We start from the raw sequence: 24,906 nt of genomic DNA, 5'->3' as shown, positions 1-24,906 counted from the left end.
AATCATCTGACAGGGTGGGGGTGGTAACTCAGGGTAATCATATGCTTGATTTTTCTTGGTATTGGGAATCTCAATTCCACAAAAGTGGGGGGGAGTGGTGGTTAAAGGGAGGGGTCACTCAAATGCTACTCTCCAACCCCCCAGAAACAGAGTATAAAGTCTCAGAGAGTATGTGGCTGCAGGAGGGAGAGATACGGTGTGTAAGGGGAGGGTGCAACATAACCATTGTTAAAGGGAAAAAGAAAAAGCCAGAAGCGGGAAGTGACATGTGTTGGATCCTGGATCCAGGGACCAAGGGACTACGGATAACGGGGTGGTGTAATGGCACCCGGGAGACCCTCAATATTTTGGGACAAATTGTCAAAAACGCGTATATATCCCAGTGGGACCTCTGGGGCCAGCCATCCCAACAAATCGCAGATACAGTTCAGGCTCTGAAAAAAATACAGGATGCTCTTAAAGTGGTTTTAATAGCCTTCCATGATAACACCCAAGTGAGTGACCTGCTACAACGTGGCCACACCCTCGCTACACATATTTTATCTTTGCATAAGAACATTTCACTTATCCAGTTAGCAGATGGGGAGCAAGCGAGCACCCAATGGGACAGCTTATGTGCGTGGTACAACCTATTATGCCATTTAAACATCGGTTGAAAAGAATGCTTCACCTGGGACTTCCTTTGTCATTTAGGGGTAATGGACGCCTTGGAAGGAGTAAAAAAGGTCATCTTTTTAGGATTAGGAGCAACTGGAGCAATTCTATTGTTTGTGTTGGGCCTATGGATGCTTTCTTGGCTCATGCAACGTGCTGCTAATAGGGCTTTGCGACACCAGGTAATGGCCCTGCAGTATGAGGTACGTACTCTGCAGCCCCTAGATATATCAGAATAAAAAGTGGGGGCATGTGGGTGCGGGGACAAAAAGAGGTCAGTGCTGGGCCACATTCCTGGGGGGTTGGGGGTTAGGCCCAGGCTTTGGACATGAACTGTCCTCCGTAGGACCCCTGACTTGGGCTGAAAAAGCCATGTACTACGCAAGCAATAATCATGTGCAAACCACAAACACTTTTCTAGCCTTAAGTTTTTTTTTTTTTTTTTTTTTTGGGGGGGGGAAGGGGGGGGGAAGTAAACCACAGCAACTTTCTAGCCTTGAAGTTAGGCACAGAGGAAGCAAATCAGGGCAACTTTCTAGCAGTGGCTGGAGCAGGGCAGACCTATCCGATAGGTACCATGGTAACGAGGGTGTAATATAAGTAGGCTATCTTCTCCCTTTCATTCCTTCCTATCATCTGGGCAAAGAATGTAGTAAGAAGAGTGTTATCTTTTCTTTCCCAAACCTCTGGTTCTTCCCTTGTTGCTAGTTTGTTAAATTTATAGTAAGAATGCACATGCCATGCAAGTTTTAACAATCAGGGGCAGGTATGATTATACGCCTCCCCTAGCCATTAATATTCATTTTATAATCATTTATATTACCAAATAGGGGTTTTATGGGGCACTGTAGAAGTGTGTGTATTTACATATTATTTTAGATAAAATGTTGTAAAGTAGTGAATTCGGGGCTCACTTTGTTGGACGCGTGTGACAAAGAGGAATGGGCAGATTAGAAGCTGTAACCAAATAAACGCTCCTTATCACTCCACCCGGCTCAATCTCTCTCTTCAACTGACACTGCAACATCAGTGAGAACCCAGGCGAAATCCCTGGGACTCTGCCCAACAGGTAAATCGCTTCCATTTAACCCAATACACAATCTGCATAGAAGGTTTCCTGCTACCCAGCAGGATTTGCTGGACTTTCGCCAAACAGGCTCGCTTGTCTGCGCTCAGACATGGAGCCTCCACGCAGTGAGGTGTTGGGAGTCCAGGTCCTGGTGAATAAACGACTGTGAGCCTGGGACAGGAGATCATGCCATCTCAGAAGCTCCAGCAGAGGGATGATCGAGAGATCCAGCAGCATGCTGAACCAGTGCTGGAGTGGCCAGGTCGGTGCAAATAAGATAACGTCTGCCTTGTCCCTCTTGATTTTCAGCAGAATTTTGTGAAGGAGAGGAATGTGCAGAAATGTGTACATGAAACTCCCCAACCACTGCAGAAGGAAGGCGTCAGAGAGCAACCCAGCCTCCAGACCACAGAGGGAGCAGAACTGTGGGCATTTCTTGTTCCATGCCGACACAAACAGGTCCATCTGGTGAGAGCCCCACCATTGGAAAATCATAGAGACCACACCTGGATGCAGTGACCAGTCGTGGTGGGATAAGAACAACATGCTGAGGCAGTCCACCTCATCCTTCCTCACTCCCGGAAGGTGAGACTATTATGTGAAAATTGTGCCTCACCACCAGGTCCCACAGACAAATGGCTTCCTTGCAGAGGGCTGAGGAACGGGCTCCCCACTGCCTGTTGATATAATACATGGCTGTTATGTGCCGAGGTTGGTACTGATCTGGGCCCCCCACCTTAAGTCCTAGGCATCCAATACCAGAGTTACCGAGGGGACTAGCTCCTCGAATGGCACACCCCTCAACAGTGCCTGGGGGCTCTGCCACCACTCTAGTGTGGCAGGGATCTGGTGGGGGGACTATGACCATCTGGTCCAGGGAATGTCTGCTCTGGGCATAAACCAAGGCCAGCCACAACTGAAGTGGTCTGAGCCTTAGGCGAGCCAGCCTCACCATGTAAGTGTAGATCGCCATGTGGCCTAATAGCTGCAGACAGTGTCAGGCTGTTGTCATCAGGCAGATGTGCAGGCAAGTAATGATGGCAGACATTGCCTCGAAGCGTGGCTGGGGTAGGAAAGCTCTGTCTTGGGAAGCATCCAGGACCACCCTGATGAACTCTATCCGCTGCACCGGAGTTAATGTGGACATCTATTCGTTTATTAGCAGGCCCAGCTGGCAGCATGTGGTGCACGTCAGATCTACATTGTTCTGGACCTGGGCCCTGGACTTGCCCTTGATTAGCCAGTCATCCAGGTAGGGGAAAATTTGGACCCCTTTGCGCCTCAGGTGTGCCGCCACCACTGCCATACATTTAGTAAACATCCTCGGGGATGAGAAAAGACCAAAGGGCAACGCTGCAAACTGGTAGTGGGAGCCAGCTACCACGAAACAGAGAAAATGCCTGGGGCTGGGGAAGATAGAAATGTGGAAGTATGTGTCCTTTAGGTTGAGAGTGGCATACCAGTCTCCTGGATCCAGGGAGGGGATGATGGAGGCAAGGGAGACCATGCGAAATTTCAGTCTCTTGAGATATTTGTTGAGACGACACAGATCTAGTATAGGTCTTTGGCACCCTTTTGCTTTGGGGATGAGAAAGTACCTCAAGTAAAACCCTTTTCCCCTCATGTCTGGTGGAACCCCTTCTACAACCCTCAGACTATGAAGGGTCTTTACCTCTTGCATGAGGAGTTGCTCATGAGAGGGGTCCCTGAAGAGGGACGGGGAGGGAGGGTTGTTGGGAGGGGTAGAAACAAACTGGAGGGCATAACCTGCCGAAACTATGCCAGGGATCCAGCGATCCGAAGTGACCTTGGCCCATTTGGACAGGAAGAGAGCTAGACAGTTCAAGAAGGGATGGGAGGGATCCAGGGAACAGGCTGGAATGCCAACCTCAGGCGCACCTTCAAAATGGCCTCCTTTGATTACTGGATCGCCTAGATGACTCTTGCTGGGGGGCTGAGGACCCTCGCATCGGTTGACGTCTCCTAGACCCCCTATTTCTGTCCCTCTGTCTGTAGGGCATGAACTGCTGTGGCTGGTACCCCTGTTGTTGCTGACCCTGAGGACGGAACTGGCATCTAGAGGTCTGGGGTGTATAAAGACCCAAGGAGCGGAGCGTGGCCCTCGAGTCTTTCAGACCATGCAACTTTGCATCCGTCTGGTCTGAAAACAAGGCTGAGCCATCGAAGGGGAGGTCCTGAATGGACTGTTGGATCTCCTGGGACAGACCCGAGGATTGCAACCATGAGCATCTGCGCATGCAGATGGCGGAGGCCATGGCTCTGCCCGCTGAATCTACTGCGTCCGAAGACGCCTGCAGCACTGCTCTGGCCACCATGATACCCTCCTCCAGGATGATACTAAAGTCCAGCGCCTGGTCCTGGGGCAAAGCATCCACAAAGCGCTTTAGCGAGTCCCAGAGATTGAAGTTGTACCTGGCCAGGAGAGCCTGCTGATTGGCAATTCGAAACTGCAGGCTTGCTGTCGAATAAACCTTTCTCCCGAACAGGTCCAATTTCTTGTTCTTTTTATTTTTTGGTGTGGAAGCGGGCTGTCCCTGTCTGTCTCGCTGGTTTGCTGCATCTACCACCATGGTACTGGGAGAAGGGTGGGTGAAAAGGAACTCAAATCCTTTGGCCGGGACATAATATTTTTTCTCAACCCCTTTAGAGGTTGGAGCTACTGATGAAGGGGTCTGCCACAGGGCCTTCGCTATCTTCAATACTCCCTCATGCATAGGGAGAGCAACCTGGGCTGGGGCGGCCGCTGCCAAGACATTAAAGAGACTGTCTGACACATCTTTCAACTCCTCTGCCTCCAACCCCAAGTTGGATGCCACCCTCTTGAGAAGTTCTTGATATGCCCTGAAATCATCTACGGGCACCGAGTGTCCCTGGATGACCGCCTCATCTGGGGAAGAGGAGGATGACTGGAGGGGCATGGTGGGTGGTGGCATCCCTTCCCGCTGACAAGGGGCCCCAACTGAAGTCCCTTCCTGGGGGTCCAAATCATCATCAGAGGCCCAATGATGGCCTTTCTCTGGCACTGGTGGTGCAGACTGCACCTCAGATGACCGGAATGCCTGCAGACCTGGCCCGACTGGAAACCCCCAGGGTACCCAATACAGCCATTGGGGTGGCCACTGCCCCTGGGGCCATCCTGGAGCTGCCTGAGCTGAAGGGTGCTCTAGCATCTTTTGCTGGTGGCAACGACTCGCCCGGTGGCCGTCCTCTCGAGAGGACACCGACTCACTGTCAGACAACCATGGTGGGGCTGTCTCGGAGGGTCCAGCTGCACGGTGCCGAGTGGTGGGGGAGTGATGACCCAATCTGTGGGTGCTCTGGCGCTCTGGAGAACAATCTCTCGGCGTTGTCGATCGTGATGATGACGAGACCTGGTGCCGGTGCCACAACCGATGCCGACGCGGGGAACCATGCTCCAACTGTGAACTAGAGCAGCGCCTGGGCAGTGATGACTTATGACATCGCTTCCCTCTCGGTGCCGAGTCAGCCTCTGGCGATCGGGTTCTGTGCCGCAATGGTGCAGGTGAATTCCTCAGTGCTGGGAAGCGGGAGCAGTATCGACTTCCCTCTGGGAAGCGGCCTCCTGCAAGCGACCCAGACAGGCACCGCCCCCTGGAGCCAACTTCACCCGGTGACAGGGATCGTGACCAGTGCCGGGAGGGCGACCTCGCTCCATGCCCCGCCGATGCAGGATACTCCGGTGACTGTGATCTGGAGCGACTTCTGGGGGAACAGCGCCATGTCGACCTCTCCACCTGGGGCGACTGGGTTGTTGGAGATCTTCCTCTCCGCTCCGGGGATTGCCTGAGCGAATCAGGGGGTCCCAACGCGAGTTTCCCCTGCGACACTGGCTCCTTCTCTCTGGATGGAGACCGGGGTGGGGGCAGTGTGGGCAAGGCCAACAAGGTCCGATGCCTCTGGTGTCGATGGTGCCTGCAGGTGTAGAGACGCATTCCCACTCCCAGGAGTCGGAAGTAGCTCTCTGGTTGGAGACATAGGGTCCGGCGGCGACCAAGTCTCCACTGTCTGGCTTCGGTGCGGTCCCGTGCTCGACCCCGCTTTCTTAGACGGTGCAGGGGAGCGACCCCACTCTGTGCGCTGCTTCTTCCTTGACGGAGAGGAAGAAGTCCGGTGCGGAGGTGGGGCCGGTGCCGACGGAAAGAAGGAACTGAGGGGGCGTAAGGTCGGCAGCGCCTCATATACCACAGCATGTGTGCAGGGCTCCAAGGGCGCCGAAGCCAGCCCAACGGGTACTGATAAAGGGAAAAAAGTTCCGGTAACCGTGCATGAAGGCGCTCACACACCAACAATGGAATGGACATGAGCAAGCACTTGAAGAACCAGATATTTTATACTCATCATACATTGATTTGTAGATGCAAATTAATCTCACAGCAAAATCTTACTACATTCCTTCTCTCAATGAAACAGTAAATTAGCTAGCAATAAATTGTTAACTGAAAATGCAGTTAAATCACAATCTCGTGTTTAAGAAATGCAGAAATCAAGAACGTGTTTCCAACTTCTATATATCTATGCAAGATATTATTTTAAGAGTCTCTTAAAATAAGGGACCTGATCATGCAGAGAGATTTACTAATGTGGTCCTGTCATATGTTTGTAGATTAGAGCCAAGATTAGGACCTGCCTTTGATATGCTATAACCCACCCCCAAGGTTTGCATAACCTAAAGACTCCAGCCCCTCTATTAACTCAAGGTAGTTAACATATTTGTAAAGGCTAGTCTCAATGCTCCCCAAATGTTCATTAAAAACACAGATGTCCAGAACAGCCTTTGCATGTGTTAACTACCGTGAGTTAATTGGCAAACAATTAACGCAAAATAAGGGTTTGGCTACATATGGATTTATTTTGGAATAGCTAGCTACACAATGCATGATCACTCTTACTACTTGTCTATACTTAAAATGCTACAGCAGCACAGCTGCAGCTGCACCATTCTAGCAACGCTATCTATGCCGACCAGAGAGCTTCTCCTATCACCGTAGGTAATTCACCTCAACAAGAGGTGGTGGTATCTAGATTGACAGGACAATTCTCCTGTTGACCGAGAGTTGTCTACATCAAGAATTGGATTAACTGCTTTACTCAGGGGTGTGGATTTTTCACACTTCTGAGTCATTTAGGCCTTGTCTACACTTGTGGTTATGCCAACATATATTTGTTGCTCAAGGGTGTGACCTACCACACCAGCAATATAAATTTTGCCAGCGTAATCACAAGTGTAGACAGGCCTTAGTTATACTGACCTAATTTCGTAATGTAGACCAGGCCTCATTGTGGATTAAACTAAACCAGAAAAAGGCGCTCTTATTCTAAAATAGGAGTGGCCACACCTGGAGATATTCTGGAACAGTTATTCTGATTAAATTCAAACCCTACCTCAATCCAGAGTAATGTTTATGTATAGACAAACCTGGGAAAAGTCTACACTCCAGACTTCTGCCAGCACAGCTAAGTCAGCCAGTGGTGGGTAGTGTAGACACAGCTGTAAAGGCTATATGGGCTTTTAGCAGTATAGCTTGTTTCACTCATAAAGAGAAGTTTTACTAAACCAGAACAAATTACAGCTTTGTTAGTATAACAAAGTATACTAACACCCACACCAGGAGTGCTTTGCCAACATAGTATACCGGTATCCTACACCAGTTAAGTGCACCTACTGCTGATACCGCCCCAGTGTGAAAATCTATCCTAGGCAGCTACTTGATGTGTTGTAAACCCACCTGTGACAGCCTGAATTGGCTCTGAACCCTCTTTTTTTTTCTTCTTTTTAAAAATACTTTGAAATACACTCACTTCTCAAGCCAATCAAAATCTGAAGGGGGATGGAGGCTCTGGCTGGGCGATAGGAAGAGTGGGTAGGGAGAAGAGTGATACCGGGGGTCGGCGGCTCTGGCCAGGCGGGGCCGGGATGGGGGGAGCAGGGTGGTATTGGGGGTCGGCGGCTGGGGGGGGGGGGTGGGAAGGGTGGTACCGGGGGTCGGCGGCTCTGGCCGGGGGGGGGGGGGGGGGGGCAGAGGAGCTGCTGGGGGTCGGCGGCTCGGCCAGGGGCAGAGGGGGATGGAGGCGAGGCCCGGTCCGGTCCGGTCCTGCCCCGCTCACCTTTTTGATGTTGGATTTGGAGGCGGGGTGAAAGTCCTTCTTGCACATGAAGTTGGCGAAGGATTTCCCCATGGCGGCGGCGGCGGCGGCGGCAGAGCCGAGTCGGGCCGCCCGCTCGAGTCGCTCTGCGCCACTAGGCCAGGCCGGGCCCAAGCTTCCGGGGCAGGGGGCGGGGCTTCCGGGCAGGGGGCGGGGCGAGGGTCACACCTGACCCGTCAATCCTGGAGCCGAGCGGCCGTGGCAGGCCGCGTGCGCCAGGTGAGCCCTGCGCGGAGCCCCTCCGAACCTGCCAGCCCGCGCGCTACTGCCCTGCCAGGATCCCTGCATCCCGCCTCCCCGCCCCCGGCAGTTCCTGCTCCCCTGAAGTCCCGGGTGCCGCAGAAGAGCGGCTCGTCTAGTTCCCGTTTTGCACGTCAGCCCCGGTCACTGAATAGTGCAGCTACCTGTGGGATCGCAGCCGCTCACCGGCAAAGTGCATTGACTGCACTCGGCTCAGGTTCAGTGGGGCTGGAACTGGGGATGCTGCACCCTCCCGCTTGAAGCAGTAATAACAAACACCGAATTAAACCTGGTTTCCATTATCAGCATCCCCCCTAAAAACTGTTCCCGCGCCCCTGCTCATACCACTATCAGGGGGGAAGCACACCCGCATCTGAATTTTTAAGTTCACTCTTGTACATTATTATTTAGTTCAAGGATGGCTTCAGGAACCATTGAACCTTGCTCCTGTGACACATTTGTGGCACTGCCTCCAGCAACAGTTGGCAGCCGGATTGTTTTTGGAAAAAATTCAGATCGACCGTCTGACGAAGTGCAAGAGATAGTCTATTTCCCTGCTGCTTCTCATAAGCCAGGAGAAAAGCTTGAGGTAAGAGCAAAGTCTCCTGGAACAGAAACAAACAGTGCTTGTCCACCATATAATAAAAATAGTAAAGAATTAAACATGAGTTTTAAAAAATCTCCTGTGTCTGGCTAAGCACAACATGTAAAATAGTGTGAGTTTTGTATTGTGGTGTAATACCTGAGCACAGCAGGATCATAACCCTCCATCAGAAATACCCACTATTGCAAGGAGAATGAGAGTTAGCTTTGGACACCCCTTCAGACTCTACATTTGAGGACCTTGTTTGATTTGACTCAGTCTAAACCCACTTTTTGTGGGTCCCAGTCTAGCCATTGCTTGGACTTTTCTGATGAAGATTGCTTTTAGCAGCATATTAGTTTATTTATAGATACCCAACATCTGGCACAGCAGAGAACCTGGACCCAGGAGTCTGCCTGCAGCATAGAAGTTACTTTGGGGGCCTTTTGAAATGTGTAGCTAACTACCTCCCTAGAGCACCTTCCTTCCAGGTGATATACCTAATAGTGAACTTACATGCAGGCCTGTAGAAGGAGTTTGAGCAACTTCAGGAAAATCCTGCTTTTTCTCATCAGTACACACTTTAAAATGGAAGGACAGGACCACGGGCCAACTTTACTGTTCTGTGTAAGATTTGAGCACGTTGCCAGACTTTAAAGATATTTTTCAGTATCTGTGTTGCCATGATAATTCATGAAGATAGAAGTTATTTTGTCTTCTTTTGCAGCCCCTGCTGCAACAGATCATATTTTTATTGTAATTATTTTAATAGAGTAATACTGTATCTAGTATCAGTAATACAGTAAATTTCTCTCAAAGCTACATTTAACAATCCAATTACCTTGATTAGAGAACTATTTGAAAATAGATAGAATTTGGGGGTCCAAAATATGTGTCAGTATTCCTTTAATCATTTGAATAGGAAACCAGATACCATATATTATTTTGTCTTCCCCTGCAAGTTAGGAATCAAGTACCCTTGAAGAAAGCTTGTTTCCATTAATTATACTACTTCACTTGCACAGTATATATATGCATTTCTACTGACTGTTTTTTTTTAAATGATAGCTCACTATTCTATGGTTTTGAGGGATAAGGAGAAGAGGAGGAATTGTAAGTACAATATAATTTGGTTGGTTATGGTTGGAAGTGCCTCTTCCAACCATAGCTAGGAGATCTAGCTGAATGAAACCTTTCAGGGCCTGCATTCATTAAGTACTATTTTGAATTTGGGTCACACTTCTTGTGCCATGATTTTTCTTTCAGTGCACCTATATAGAAATTGAGCAAGCAGCAAAAACATACGCAGTTGTTTTGAGTCGTCCATCTTGGCTATGGGGTGCTGAAATGGGAGCCAATGAACATGGAGTTTGCATTGGGAATGAAGCAGTGTGGGGACGAGAAGAAGTCTGTGATAATGAAGCACTTCTAGGCATGGACCTCCTCAGGTTGCAACATACTGTAGTTGTATTGTGTATACTATGTTGAATTTGGATTTAAGATATAACTCAGATACATGTTTTTATATGGAAACAAGCATGCTCTAAAGACAAGAAACCTGCCTTTTCTGCTGTTCTGTTCTTGGTTAAAATATAAACACTTCTAAGAAGAAAGACCTGATCCAACTTACGTTATAATCATTGGGAATCTTTGAGATGGATGAGGTATTAAAACAGACTGCAAAGAAAGATATTAGAAATTATTCTATCAGTACTACTAGAAACTTTTTAAAAGATAATTATGAATTAAAATTCTCACAAGTGCACTGTTGCAGTTTGAGGGCTGGGGTCATGCCCTGTAATTGTTCCTCCCAAATTTTCTTTTCTCTCTCTCAGCTTTGGCCACGGATCCCCAAATAAAACAAACACCCAGCTCCTTTTTGCCAATTTCTAATTGGCTAGAAATAAATAATCAAGAACAAAACTAGTCTTACTATGGTAGAAGTCTCTGCCAATAGCTTAACCCTTCTTTCATAGGTCAGAGCAGGCAGTTAATTCCCATCTAGGAATGGGGAGTGAATGAGGACATTTCCCAGGAACTTTCTTCTTCCTCCTTCGCACACTTCCATTTTATTCCCGGCCCCCCCCCCCCCCCTTTCCCCCTCACACACAGAGGAGGCACAGTCATCAGATCCTCCATCCAACAGCTTAACAAGGAGCTCAGATAGGTTCCTCTTTTCTTCCCAGGGAAGGGATCTGATTCCTTCCCGGGTTAGACAGGGAGAGGGTACTCCTACCCCAACATAGTATCACTCTTCAGCTTCAACTTGAATATTCATGTTTATGAATTCTTCTAAAACAAGCTTATATACGGTAACATCTTAATTTTGGTTTAGACTTGGACTCGAAAGAGCTGATACAGCTGAAAATGCGCTCACTGTCATGGTTGACTTGCTAGAAAAATATGGTCAAGGAGGAAACTGTATGGAGAGTCATATGGTATTTACCTACCATAACAGTTTTCTGATAGCGGATAGAAAGGAGGCTTGGGTACTGGAGACTTCAGGAAAATACTGGGCAGCGGAGAAAGTAGAAGGTATGAGTAACATTCTTCATTAGGGTTTTAAATCTTCCCAGTGCAATAGCTTGTGTAATTCCCTCCTTTCCATAAACTAACTGCTTCATTAGGAGATAAGCTCAGGGAGGTTACCATACATGGGCCACACAGGTGAAAGCGCAAGAAACTGGGAAACACTAAGGGAGGAGCGAACATAGGCAACGTGAAGCGTGATAAGAGAATGGCAAAATTATGTAGAGCTTTAAGGGTGGTGATGACGTTTAAAATTTGATGTGATAATAGACATGGAGCTATGGGAAGGATTCAAAGAGAGGAGTGAGTGGATCTACTTGATGGGCAGAGAAGATGACTGTCAGCTGTTTGTTTTTTATATGCATTGGAGAGGGAGAATTGTTTGGGAGGCCCAAGGGAAGGCTGGTGCAGTAGCTGATCTGGAATATAATGAGGACCTAAATAAAAGACTTGGCTGGGGGAATGGAAAGAAAAGAGTGAATCTCAGAGTTGTTGAGGAGGAAGCAGCAGCAGTAGAATTTGGATATGGCCTGGATGTATGTGATGGGAGAGAGAGAAGCCAAAAATATCCCAATGATTGCAGGGGAACTCAGCACGTTTCATGAAAACTTCAAAAAAAGCTGTAAAATACAAAATCGGTTTCAGTAAGCTAAATGTAAACAAATAAAACAGTGGATAAATCACTGCATAAGAGAGATGAAATTTCTTTTCCCACTTTACAAACAGAGGGTGTGCGGAATATCTCCAACCAGTTCTCCATAACAACCAAGATTGATCGGGAACATCCAGAAATGAGAGATTATGCTAAGAGCAAAGGCTGGTGGGATGGTGAAAAAGAATTTGATTTTGCTGCCATATATTCCTATGTAAATACTGCTAGAATGACAACTTCAAGGGGCAGATATTGCGAAGGCTATAAGTTACTGAATGAACACAAAGGTACCTATTATTATTATTTGAATATAGAAAACCAAATAAAAGTATTTAGTATGCTGTGTGCATTTAATTCAAGCAATTAAAACATCTGCCGTATTAGTAAATACATACACTGGGTTAATTCAATAAGGTGAATTGAAGATGATATTAGAGTGCTTGGATTTTTCAAGGCTGTTCATGATTTTTAAGTTTTCGAATATTTTCTGCATCTTTCTGAAATGAGTGAGGCTAAATAATAATAAAACAAATTTTATATATTAAAAACCTTTTATACTTCAGCAGTACCTCTAGGCTGACCAAGTCAGGGCGATGTTGTTCTATGCTCAGCAAGGACTGACTAATTCTGGAATATGTGATGGATTATTTGCCATCCACCTACTTACCAGAATAAAAGCAGACTTCCAAAAATTCACTGCCACATGTACAAGCTTGAGTAGAGCTTTGGGGTAGGCCTATATTTGTACAGTTTTTAACTCAACACATCTCTGAACACTCTTTTCATATAAATATTAAGTCATTCTGCCTAATCTAAACTTCTTTTTGGACTTGAAGATACTTATATTAAAAACAGCTTCTAAAAAAGTTACTTTTAAAATTGTATAGTGTAGTAAAAACACCCCATCTGAAAGCAGGATAAAGGAATTTACAGAACTATCAGAGGAAAATCTTAAATTACCAACTTATTCACATAACTTTTCTTCACATTTCTGCAGAGAGAAACTACCACTTCTCTTCCAACCACTTCTACTTGGCAGCTTTTAACTGTGGTATATATGCCTCAAGATAGCATCTGTATTCACTGTTGCATTTGAAATGATTAATCTAAAGAAAAAGCAAATTGCATCCCTGTGTGCTTTTTGTTTTGTTGAGCTCTGTCACCCCAGCTTTAGCACTTATTCACTGCTTGCTAGTGAATTACCTATAGATATCCTACTCTGGTGATCATGTAAATCCCACCTCCATTTTGGGAATTGCAGGTTCTGAATACTTAATACCTGTATTATATCAGCATTTTCATTCTAAATCCCCATTTTCAGGCATTCACCTCAGCCATTTTTAAATCACCCTAGGTATTCAAGTTATCAGCCTGATATAGTTTCATTTCATTTAGATGTTTTTAAAATCCATGACTTGAAAGCTATTTCATTTAGAGCAACAACAAAGGCATAGTTATATCTCACCCTTCCAAGCTTTATCTCTCAATAGCTTAAAAAAAATCTTCCAGACTATTGATCTTCAGTGTCTGGATAAACCTTTAAAATAGCTGATGTTTGTTTGTAAAGTAACTACTGAGAGACTATATGAGGAACCCAGGAGAATCAAAAACTTGATCTAGATAAGAGAAATTTAATACTTAGTCCTGCTGGACAAGCTGCTGACCTCCACTTTAATCTTGGTTTGTAGTGACTAACCTTGACTAAATATGAAAACTGCCTCTTCTCTTGAGTTTCCTTCATTTGTCTGTTTGGTTTACTGTGCTGATTTCCTCCTGCTGGCTTCCTCCAGCCAGTTGTGCCCATACTTGAGAGGAGTGCATGCACATGGTTAATTAAGCATCTGCCGTTCTTGAAGCACAGCATGGATTGCAACTTGCATCATTTACAGGGAAACTTGGACAAATCAACTTAAGTTTTCTCAATGAGCAGCCATCTTCATGATTTTCTTAGTTCAACTAGAAATGGCAAGGCCATTTAAACTAGAAATCTTAATACATTGAGAGATGATATGAGGGAACCATAGTAAGAATAGGAGGTTTCAAGTTGCCAATATCCCTTTAAAATGGAAAAACAATGAATATTTAGCTGTTTCCCTCCTTTATATAAGCACTTGCTCACCCGTTGTACTGGCTTTAGAGAGAAAATGTTTGTGGGTGCCCTTGTTAAAATATTGGCAATACATCACTAGACACTCACATAAGCCGCTACAATATATAAAAACCAGAGATAGTATTTGTACATTAATTACTTGAAAATAATTTACTTTTAGAACTTTCACAAGAATAGCCAATACCAATGAAGGGGTTCCATTCACCCTATCTCAGAAAGAAAATTATTTTCACAAGGATGCTGCACTCCAGTTTGCCTTATTTAGTTGTGTGCTGGCTGATCAGTATTGCATAGCCTTTCACAAGTGGATACGTTAGTGTGGTTCCATTCCATTCAAGATATAAAACTGATTGTTCTCTAGTGCATCATTTCAGCTGTCATCTTGAAATATAAATTACTTGGGAAGTCAAATAATAAGGAACAGTCTAATCTCTTAGAGTTGCATTTTCAAAGCAGTGCATAGGAAATCCACATATAGTTGTCATTATTTTTATATTTTCAAAGCAGTCTAGTGGGATGTATATACAGATAATACCAATAATCAATACTGTGATGTGTCTGCTTAACTCCTGCATAGCACTTAGGAAGTTTAGTCTTTCATCTTGAACTATGAATTTTCATCTAAAAGGTTATTTTATGTGAATTGCTTGCTAGGTTTATTATTTGTCATACACTTTGGAAATCCAAAATACATTTTTTATAGCACTTGAGTCATAAATGCAATATCACATTGTCATTTACCTATCAGAAAAGATAAAAATAAAATAGTAATCTTATTTGCTATTTTAAACATGTGTTTATTCCAGTATGTATGTGGACTGAAGAATTATTTGCTTTCATGATGGAGCTATAGAGTATGTGTTTCATATTTTTAACTAGGATGTAGGAAGCGACTCTGATATCTCTTGTTTTGCACCAGCCTTTTTGTCAACACAGCATATTAAAATGAACATTAGCTTTGAAAAATTTGAGGAGTGAAGTAGGAGATTGTAGAGTAGATGGCATTTAGTTGCTAGTAGTCTTGTATGTAAAGTCATTGTTTTGTATTTTAAATAGGCAATATAACTGCTGAAAGAATGATGGAAATTCTTCGGGATAAAGAGAGCGGCATTAATATGGAAGGAGGATTTATGACAACTGGAAGTATGGTCTCCATACTACCTCAGGAGCCACGTCTTTCTTGTATTCATTTCTTTACAGGAACTCCAGACCCTGACAGGTGATGCAATAACTAATTAAAATGAAAACATAGCACATGTTTTCTAAGTTATCAGATGATGTCATTTACTTGCTTATTAGTTTTATTTTGTTATTTTAAAACAAGCCTCAAAATGTAGTGAGAGCAAAATATATATGTCATAATTTAGCAGTTCATTACCGCTTTATGTACATGCATAACACTGATGTAAATGTTGGGAGACTTCATACACATTTTAAACTACTAATTTACTTAAAACAGGGCTAAGAGTTATTAGAAGCCTTTCTACAGTGGAAGTAGAAGGGAGAAATGGAGGGAAAAATACGACGCATTGACTTCTACTTGGTACCTTTAATAAAACTCTATCAGTAAAGGATCTATGTTCTGTTTCCTCTCTCTAGATCTGTTTTTAAGCCTTTTATTTTTGTGCCAAATATTACTCAGTTACTAAAAACCAGCTCACCAGCATTTGGTCATGATGATCCAGTGAAGAAGAAACCACGGTTTCTGACAAAGCCAGATCGAAGACATGAACTCTATAAGCAGCATGAAAGGGCTGCTGTGGTTATGGATACCTTCAAGGTACATTTGATTTCAGTGCAAGGTGGTAATTTATGTAATTCCCTCCACTCGTGTTTTGCAGATGTGATACTATTTAATACTCCAGTTTGTTGGATGGTGAAGAATATTTATGTAGTGCAGCAGTGTGCAGCCTGCCCAGCCTCCAGTATGCACACATTTCAGAAATGCCAAGGGGCCACAATCAATCCTTGGCTCAGGCACGGCCAGTCAAACTTCGGTCCTAGAGTTCCCAGAGCCTGGAATAGAGCAGGCAAACTACTCTTTCCCTCTCTTGTGATTGCATCAGCCAGATTATGGGGGTACTACTTAACAACCCCAGCAGGGAAGGAATGGCCCCTGGTCAGAACACTCCCAGCAATCACTAGTGCTGCTCTTGGATCTGAAGATACTTACAGCAGTACAGCATACCAGCCACAGATGAGGATTTCAAACATGCTTACTGCACCAGTCATACATTGGTACTACTTTGCCAAACCATAGCTGTGCTTACACCAGGAATAATGGAAGCCCTAATTCCCACAGATAAACTGATGGTGGCAATGGGCAAGGGTGTAGCCAAGACAAGTCTCAGGCATTTATCAGTTTTGTTTAATGCTACTCAGAGCAGGTCAAGACTATATTGTGTTAAACATGAGCCCTGTTTACATTACAGCTTTCCTTATTGATACACTTTAGAGAATTACAGGCCCCCGTTTTCCTCCTCATTAGAATTGCCTACATCTTGTGGAGCAAAGAGACTAATTGCTGACTCCTAAAAGGTCATTTGCTTTTGGTGAAGTAGAGCTTAGAATTTATTTTAACTTGGCGTCCAAATATGGATGCCATTCAAAGACAGGGCTATTCAGAAGCTACACCCACCCCCAATTCTAAAAAGGCACTTCTGTACAATTAAGTTTTGCTGCTGGAATCACTGGTTTTAGTTTTTCCATTCCAGCCCCTCACACAAAAGGCTTGTAACTTGTAGATAGATGGGGCATGTATTGTATAAGGGACAGAATACCTGAGCAAGAACACTATGTAATCTAAACAAAACGGACAGCATTGATTCCCACTACTATTACAAACTGTTGTTATGGGCACAGGTATAAGTCTAGGTAGAAGGATAACTGACTATAGCAAGCCTTTATTTTAAACTGTACATTGTTGTTAGTTTCATTCGGAAATGTGGTTTTTTGTTTTTGTAGGAAAAAGGTAAAGAGATAATGGAACAGATACGGAAGTTGGAGAAAGAGAAAATTAGGAAGATGGAATCAATCCTGCAAAATGGATGTCTTGATGTTAACCAAGCTGTTAACCTTTTTTCACAGTGTGTGGAAGAGGAAATCAATACATATGCCTAAGAGTATAAATCAAATGCAGTGGAATTTGATCTTAGTGATCATCATCCCTTGTAGTCATGTGGCTCTAGGGATCAAATCTTACTTTCCAAAAATGATTTCCCATTGATGATTATGTGTTCAGCATCTTATATATTCTGGCCAAGGGACTTTTGATAATGATCAGACAAAAGAAAGGTTTTCAAAGGTAGGGAATAATTTTTCCTTTAAATGACACTTGGCTGAAGGTAAAGAATATTTCAATTAGGTGAAATGCCAGTTAGAATCAACTTCATTAACTCAACTAAATATTAAAATGCCTAATAGATATTAAAATGCTTGGTTATTTTATAATTAAGAGTTTCATTCTGTGCATCTTTGATTTGAGCAACTCACTCTGTGAATATGCATGTAGATTTTAAACTCAAGAAGTGTTACCCAAGTCGATCATCATAGCATAATTTCACGTCTGAATTAAAATGGCCAAATGAGGATTCTCTAAAATGCAGAAGCCACTATTATGCATCATTATCCTTTGAGCTTATTTTATTTCTGTAAAACAAATAAAAGTTGCAGCACCCAGACTTAAACTCTCTACTAATAACCCTCCAGTTGTACAATTGCCACACAAAGAAAAATACGTTACTTGTCAGCAGTAAGAGTTTACATTACAGTTGTACACTTGGATAGACTATAGTTCAATCTAGTATTGCACTGTTATGTATGTTATACTTGTATTGCCACTTTCACAATTATGAATGACAAACTAACCTTCAAACTGACACATGGATTGTGTGTGCCTAAAATAATCTGCCATTTTAAAACCAAATTACAGCTTCAACTTTACAATCAGTAAATTGTTCTGAAATTTGATGAAATAGCTTAGACTTTCAAGTTGCATTAAGGTAATGAGTGTTTGGTATCTTAGCAGTACAAAATGTCCTGCCAGTTACAACAAAACATTTAACTTCCCCATCCTCATACATTTGCTAACTTTTATTTAGAAAGAAGGTGTGTTTTGGTTTTACATACTATTTTATGATTACTTTGAAATTAATTCTGCCCGTGCAGTTTTCAAGACAGCTTTTTTGGTAATCTTTTTATTGAATCATTGAACCTGTTTAAAACACACAAGTACAATGAATAATAGGTCTGAGTATTTAAAGATCTGAAGTGTGTGTACTTTGACAGCATGACAGTTTTTAAAAGACACCTTTTAAACTTTTCTGCTTTAGGTTAACTTGTCTTGCCAAAGCTACTAATTTAGGATTTGTTTCAGCAAAGTTAAATCCTTGATCCTGTATTAAAGTCGTGATGAATTTGTAATATTACCTTCATGTTCATGGCAAGAGACTGAAAGGATAGAGACAGGATTCTGACTTCATTCATACAGAATCAAGCCAAAGGTAAGATAGACTTGTAAAGGAGAAAGTATCTGAAGTATAGAATGTATAAAATAACTGGTGATATTATATTATGGGCATACATAAAAATCAGTTTACATTTTCTGTAACTAGTTAGTAACTGTAAGTAATAAGACACATTAAATATACCAGGCAATCACTATTATCACAGAAATCAATTTATACAAAGTATTTTTTTTTTTAACAAGACTTTTACTTTTCCTGGATAAATTTGAAAAACTTATACAAATAGTTAATTTCCCCCCATTTAAAAATTGTTGCTTTTCTGTGTCTATAACTAAGACTGTCTAATAGAAAGCGTCCAGGCTGCACTTTGTTACAATTCTTCATATACATTAAAATTGTTTTGAAATGGACTAGCATCTAATTATTTAACAACAAATATCTCCTTTAGTCAGCAAAATACTGTGAGAAAACATTCTTGTAGTATCTCCCTGTATTAGGAGCCACACGCACTAGCAGAGGCATGAAAAATTCAACCAGAGGAAACCCTCGTACCCCACAGCTACCGTAAATACAAACTGCCAAGTAGGGAGTCTCTTGCGCATTCCCCCACAATGTGAAGTATTTGAAAGAACAACACTTCTATGGCAAGGTGTTGGAAGTGATTAACACATTTTTATAATTCTATAAATTAAATATAGGGTCTAAAATTGTGATCAGGATTACAGCTACGGCAAACTCTCCAGAAAACTTTAAAATAGTTTTACAGATGTGTTTCTCTCTGCAGGGGCTACATCAGATGTACAGTGCATACAGGCCCTAAGAGCAGGTTCACCTACTCTCTTACCCTGCTTGCCCTCTTTGGTCTCTGTATACATCTATTCAAGGCCTTCTGAGACCTGGTCTACGTTACAGACTTTTGTCGACCAAAGTCAGCTTTTTGCACCAAAACAGTGATGGCATACACACTACAATCCCCCACCTCACACCTCCCCACCCCGCTGACCCAACTCCCCTGATTTTGTGACAAAATAAAACCACCTTGATGAGAGGCATTGAGCTCTTTGCGCCAAACTTGTAGCGACAAAGCATCAGTGTAGACACTGCATTTGATTATGTCGTGGTAAATGGCCTCCAGGAAATGTCCCATAATGCCCATCCTGACTGCTTTGGCCACCAGTTTGAACTCCACTGCCCTGCAGCCATGTTCCCCTCCCCCTTTAAAGTCCTGGAATTTTTGAAATTCCACTTCCTAGTTGGTCGGGGTGGAGAGCTCACAGCTCATCTTCCCAGCTGACCATGGTGGCTCCATGCACAAAAACGCTCTCCCACTTGGAGCACACTGGAACTTCTGGATCTGATCGGCATTTGGGGAGAGGAGGCTGTGCAGTCCCAGCTCTGCTCCAGCTGAAGGAACTTTGATACATACAGTCAGATTTCTTGTTTAATGGTGGAGAAGGGCTATGAATGGGACACACTGCAGTGCTGTGTGAAAATCAAGGAGCTGCAGTAGGGGGTACACCAAAAGGCTACGAGTCAAACCATCGCTCTGGTGCAGAGCCAAAGCCCTGCCGCTTCTGTAAGGAGGTGGAAGCCATCCTCTGCGGTGACCCCACCTCCACCACCAAGAGACCCATGAATACCTACGTGGGCCTGGGGGAGCAGACACTGGACTCAACCCCAACGAAGTCATGGATGGAGGAGGTCAAGTTGGAGGATGATGCAGAGCAACGGACCAAGTAGTCGGCTGACATGGGAAGCCAGGACCTCTTCTCGACCCTGGAGGCTTCAAGCCAGTCCTAGCCTTCTAGCTCTCACATGCAGGATGTAGGAGAGGGGAGCTTGGGTAAGTGATTTTTTTGAGCTGTTGCTGCTCAGTTACATGAGGTATAGCTGTCCATTGCTTTGTTGCACTATACAGCTGTTTGAAGGGATAGAAATGCACAAGAGTAGCTGTGTTTGCATGTGCTTCTCATTCCCCTGTTCAGCTAGACAGTGTGACGGAAAAGCATGTTAATGCACACCAAGATTTCCCAATAATCCTCCAGAGAGATCTCTAAGAAACTTTACTGGAGGTACTTGCCAATCATCCGCCAGAGATTCCTTGACAGAGCAACTTTCTTTCTTTCCCCCTTGTAGGAAACTTTCCAGCGCCAATTGGCAATCACTTGTGCAGGGACCAAAGCAGCACAAGGGCGAGCAGCATAGGGACCAAGTTTGAAGCTGCTCGCATGGAGGAGAGGCATCCTCCCTGTTTACTCTCAGGGGTGAAATATCGGCTTCTATGGTGAAAAAAAAAAGGGCATGGAGACACATTGTGTCTGAAATCAGAAAATTGATAGGCAGGAGAGACGGGAAAATAAGGAGCAAGTGATAGCAGGTCACAAGTGCATGATAAAAGCCATGGAGGAGCAAACGGAGCTGCTGAAGTCAGTAATAATTCTGCAGACTGAATTCATGCATGCTTCCCCCCCCTTGCAGCCAATACAGAACTACTTCCCATGCCCCTTCCCAAACTCCACCCACACATTCCTACCAAACTGCCAGCCTGTCTTGGTATCCCGTTCACTCCACCCCTTCAAACAGCTTCCAGAACGATAGCTGGACTTACACCCAGCTGTCATAGCTCACACTGCCCCCCATTGCTTTCTCCCCTCCAGCCCAGCTTTTTGTGTGTTATGAATAATTATTTAATAAAGACATTCTGTGAAGAATAAGCAATCTTTGTTTGTGTCTTGCACACGGTGGTTGCCGCTCACAATGATACACAGTGTAAGCTGGATAGCAGTCATAGCATGGCACAATGCTGTTAACAGAGACACCTTATTGTTGATCATTGTCAAAATGACTCAAGACCTCCCTGATTCAAAAGCCTCCCCTGTTGTGCCCCTCTAATGCCTCTAGCATCTGGCTGTTCATATTTAGATGCAAAACGATTTGCCTCTGCGGTACCCTCTGAGGGAAAGCTTTTTCACCCTTAGCTTCACATAAATTATGGAGCATACAGCAGGCAACTATAACTATGGGAATATTGTCCTCATTTAGGTCTAGCCTGCCATAAAGGCATCTCCAGCGAGCCTTTGATCTGCCAAACGCACATTCAAATATCATTCGGCACCTGCTCAGCCTGTTAGTGAAACGCTCCTTGCTGCTATCCAAGTTGCCCATATAAGGCTTCATGAGCCATGGTAGTAAGGGGTAGGCTAGGTCTCCCAGGATCACTATGGGCATCTCAACATCCCCCATTGGAATCTTTTGGTCTGGAAAGAAAGTCTCTATTTGTAGCTTCCTGTACAGACCAGTGTTCCTGAAGATGCGTGCATCATGCACCTTTCCTGACCAACCTGTGTTGCTGTCAGTGAAACACACACGGTGATCCATGAGCACCTGCAGCACCATAGAGAAGTACCCCTTTCTATTGATGTACTCCATCACAAGATGGTCTGGGACCAAAATTGGGATATGTGTGCCATCTATCACCCCACCACAGTTAGGGAATCCGATCACTGCAAAGCCATCCACTATTTCACACACATTTCCAACACAATTCTTCATAGCAGAATGCAATTAATGGTCCTGCACACTTTTGATAACACAGCTCCAATGGTGGACTTCCCAACTCCAGACTGATTAGCAACCAACCAGTAGCAGTCTGGAGTTGCCAGTTTCCACATGGTGATTGCCACGGTTCTCCACCGAGAGGGTAGCTCTCATTCCGATGCCCTTATGTAGCAGGGCAAGGGCAAGCTCCACACAGAGTTCCATGAAGATGGCTTTGTGCAGTCGAAAGCTCTGCAGTCACTGCTCATCATCCCAGACCTGTATAACAATGCGATCCCACCACTCAGTGCTTGTTTCATGTATCCATAAGCTTCAGTGCACCAAGTGCAGATGCTCCATGAATGCAAACAGTAATCCAGCATTGTTTGTTTGAATAACACACAGCAAGTCAGGTGTCTCGGATTCCTGTTCCAGTTGGGAGCTCATGATATACTGTATGACCAGATGCGATGTGTTCTGAACACTGACAACAACAGTGGAGAGCAGTGCAGAATCCATCCTTTTAGATAGTGATGGCAGGTGCACAGGAAACTGGGGCCATTGAAAATTGCCACAAAACAGTCGGAAATCCATGGAATGATGAGACAGAAATCACTGCATCACGGGACGTTGAGCCCACAGCCATGGTGCACTGTGATCCTCTCCACCTTCCCAGAACTCCTAGCAGCACAAGGTAGCGAGTTGCACAGTGGGATAGCTGCACACAGTGCACTGCTCTCACTGTTGATGCTAGAGCACCAACTGTGGCCGTGCTTTGGCGACAGAGTGAGCGCTGTACGAAGAGGCGCAAGCATAATTACAGCGCTTTTTGATCATCACTATAACTTGCATCAACAACATTTCCAGTGTGGACAAGGCTTTAAACTCCTCCCCTTGAAATCAAGTATCCAGTATTTAATTGTTATACAAAGAACTATAAAACTCAACCAACTTTGTATCACACCTCCAGTCCACCCACATCAAAATGATAGTTAACTTTATGTGGTTGATTTAGAGAACTAAGTTATTTCAGATACTATACCTACCACTGAGACAACCTGGTGACTTGTAGTTTTACAAATCCAGTTTTACTATTTTGTAAACGGTTTCCTTTTCCTCATCGTGAGAAAGAGCCCACAAATAAAAGTTGAAATTGAAACTGAGTGGAGTGCTGCCAAGTATACAAAGTAAACTGAAAACCTTTGCAACCTTTTAGTTTTAGCTATCTGAGGTGTTACAAGTAACACCAGTAGGTAAAACATTTTCTATAAAAGTTTGATTAAGTTGACTGTGACTCTTTTATGTCTATGTTAGCAAACACTAAAAAAAACCCCAAAGATTTCTTGAAGGTTTAGCAATACAAAGAATGTTCATAAACTGTCAAGAGTATATTTTTGAATAAAATGATTTGCTGTGTTCCATATGAGCTCCTACTGGATGCCTGTCTTCGATCGGGCGAGCCATTTGGCAGTCATACAATCTTGGGCTGTGATCTTGTCACACCTCCCAGAAGGGCACCTGTATGGACAGCTTCATGTTAAAACCCAGGTGCTGAAAGAAGCTGTTGGATCAGAACTTAGCTCAAGCTTTAGTCACCAAGACCATGGGGTCAGATTGTGAAATAAAAAATGTACTTTTTAACATCATAGTCCTTGATTCACTACTGCCCAGTTTTATGATGGTGTAATTCCTGTGATATCAATACATTTACACAGGCATAAAATAGGAATAATGCAATGGTGAAGAAGGCCCATAAAGTGGACTAACTTACTACTTGATCATAATGAGTAGGGGTGTCCCATTGTTGCAGCCCAGATTCTAACATGCAGCATTGTTCCGGCTATTCCCCTCTAGTGTCTATTATGCTTTCCCTTTCCTGGCCTAAAGTGATATGTAGTGTAGACTGTGTGCTAGATTCTGGAGGTGGGTGAACAAACAAACCTAAACTCTCCTCTAGAGGGCAACCTCTGCACATATGTGGTTTAGAGACTCCACTCCAGGCTAGCTGGCAATTTAAAATGGCCCAGGGCTCTTCTGCCCGTGGTCCCACCCACACTCCACCCCCACTCCATCCCAGGCCCCGCCCTACCCGGACGCTCACTGCTCCCCCCCCCCCCCATTCCCTACTCAGCCTCTCTGCTGCTTGCCATGTCCCTCCCTCCACCCCCACTCAACTCCCCTGGTTGTCACTTGCCACCTGGAGGAAGGGGGAGTGTGGAAGAGAGGAAGGGGATCAAGCCGGGGGGAGGAGGGGCGGCGGAGGGAGGCGGCAGCGAGCTGGCTGAGCAGGGGGGAGGGGCCTAGGGTAGACTGTGGGCGGAGCCACGGTGGAAAAGGCAGGATGGAACTGTTCTGCCCTGTGGCCTGGAATTGCTGTCAGTGGGCCTGCCCCACTCACTTGCTTTTCAAACATTAGAGGAGGAAGACTGTTTGCCAACAATTCACTGAAAAACATTACCTAATAGTTTTCTATTATAAAAACCTAGTACAAATGTCCTATTTCTCCACTGCTTCCTTTGGTAAGTGCTAGAAATATAGACGAAAAAGTTAGAGCTCAGTGCTTCATTCTACAGGGTATTTGAATCATCCTTCTGCAGTTTGGACATATTTCTGCCAAATTATAAGTAAATACTGCCAAAATTGAGGTTCACCCATAATTAACTTACCTTAAATACAGAAGAGTCCAATTTCTTTAGATTTTCAAGTCTTTATATGTCTTCATAACAAAAGCCACTACTGTTCAGTCCCCAACATCTGCATGAATGTGCCATGGGCATTCATAAGCCACTTTTAATATTTCCACTGATAGCACTGGAAAACAAGCACCTGTCTTGCTGTGGTAGGGCTTAGACAATCCCCTAATGTTGTTTAAAGCCTATT

At 44.3% G+C, this 24,906-nt stretch overlaps 2 protein-coding genes across 2 annotated transcripts in view; one reads left to right on the top strand and one right to left on the bottom strand.

The window, feature by feature from the left end:
* Window positions 1-8,023, bottom strand: part of CIR1 (corepressor interacting with RBPJ, CIR1) — a 44,140-nt gene extending 36,117 nt beyond the window's left edge. The window contains exon 1 of the mRNA XM_067549224.1: window positions 7,871-8,023. Coding sequence (XP_067405325.1) covers window positions 7,871-7,942 — 72 coding nt within the window. The 5' untranslated portion in view covers window positions 7,943-8,023. The remainder of the gene's footprint in view (window positions 1-7,870) is intronic.
* A 66-nt stretch (window positions 8,024-8,089) lies between these two features.
* On the top strand, window positions 8,090-18,899 carry SCRN3 (secernin 3). Its single transcript, XM_067549223.1, has 8 exons — window positions 8,090-8,128; window positions 8,561-8,738; window positions 9,999-10,180; window positions 11,068-11,267; window positions 11,988-12,200; window positions 15,080-15,242; window positions 15,623-15,803; window positions 16,988-18,899. The coding sequence occupies exons 2-8, from the start codon at window positions 8,568-8,570 to the stop codon at window positions 17,141-17,143; spliced, it is 1,266 nt and encodes a 421-aa protein (XP_067405324.1). The 5' UTR covers window positions 8,090-8,128; window positions 8,561-8,567; the 3' UTR covers window positions 17,144-18,899.
* Window positions 18,900-24,906: the final 6,007 nt, after the last annotated feature.

The sequence above is a fragment of the Emydura macquarii genome, unplaced genomic scaffold (genome assembly GCF_026122565.2).
Source record: "Emydura macquarii macquarii isolate MOO-44397 ecotype Brisbane River unplaced genomic scaffold, CSIRO-AGI_Emac_v2 contig_1253, whole genome shotgun sequence".
In the NCBI taxonomy this organism is placed as follows: Eukaryota; Metazoa; Chordata; order Testudines; family Chelidae; genus Emydura; species Emydura macquarii.
Note: the sequence above shows the minus strand (reverse complement) of the source record. Positions and strands in the feature narration are given on the sequence as shown.

Coding starts and splice junctions, on each gene's coding strand:
- SCRN3 (XM_067549223.1), top strand. CDS start 8,568: ATGGCTTCAGGAACCATTGAACCTTGCTCCTGTGACACATTTGTGGCA. Junction 11,268..11,987: donor GGCAGCGGAGAAAGTAGAAG/GTATGAGTAACA, acceptor CTTTACAAACAG/AGGGTGTGCGGAATATCTCC. Junction 15,804..16,987: donor TGGTTATGGATACCTTCAAG/GTACATTTGATT, acceptor TTGTTTTTGTAG/GAAAAAGGTAAAGAGATAAT.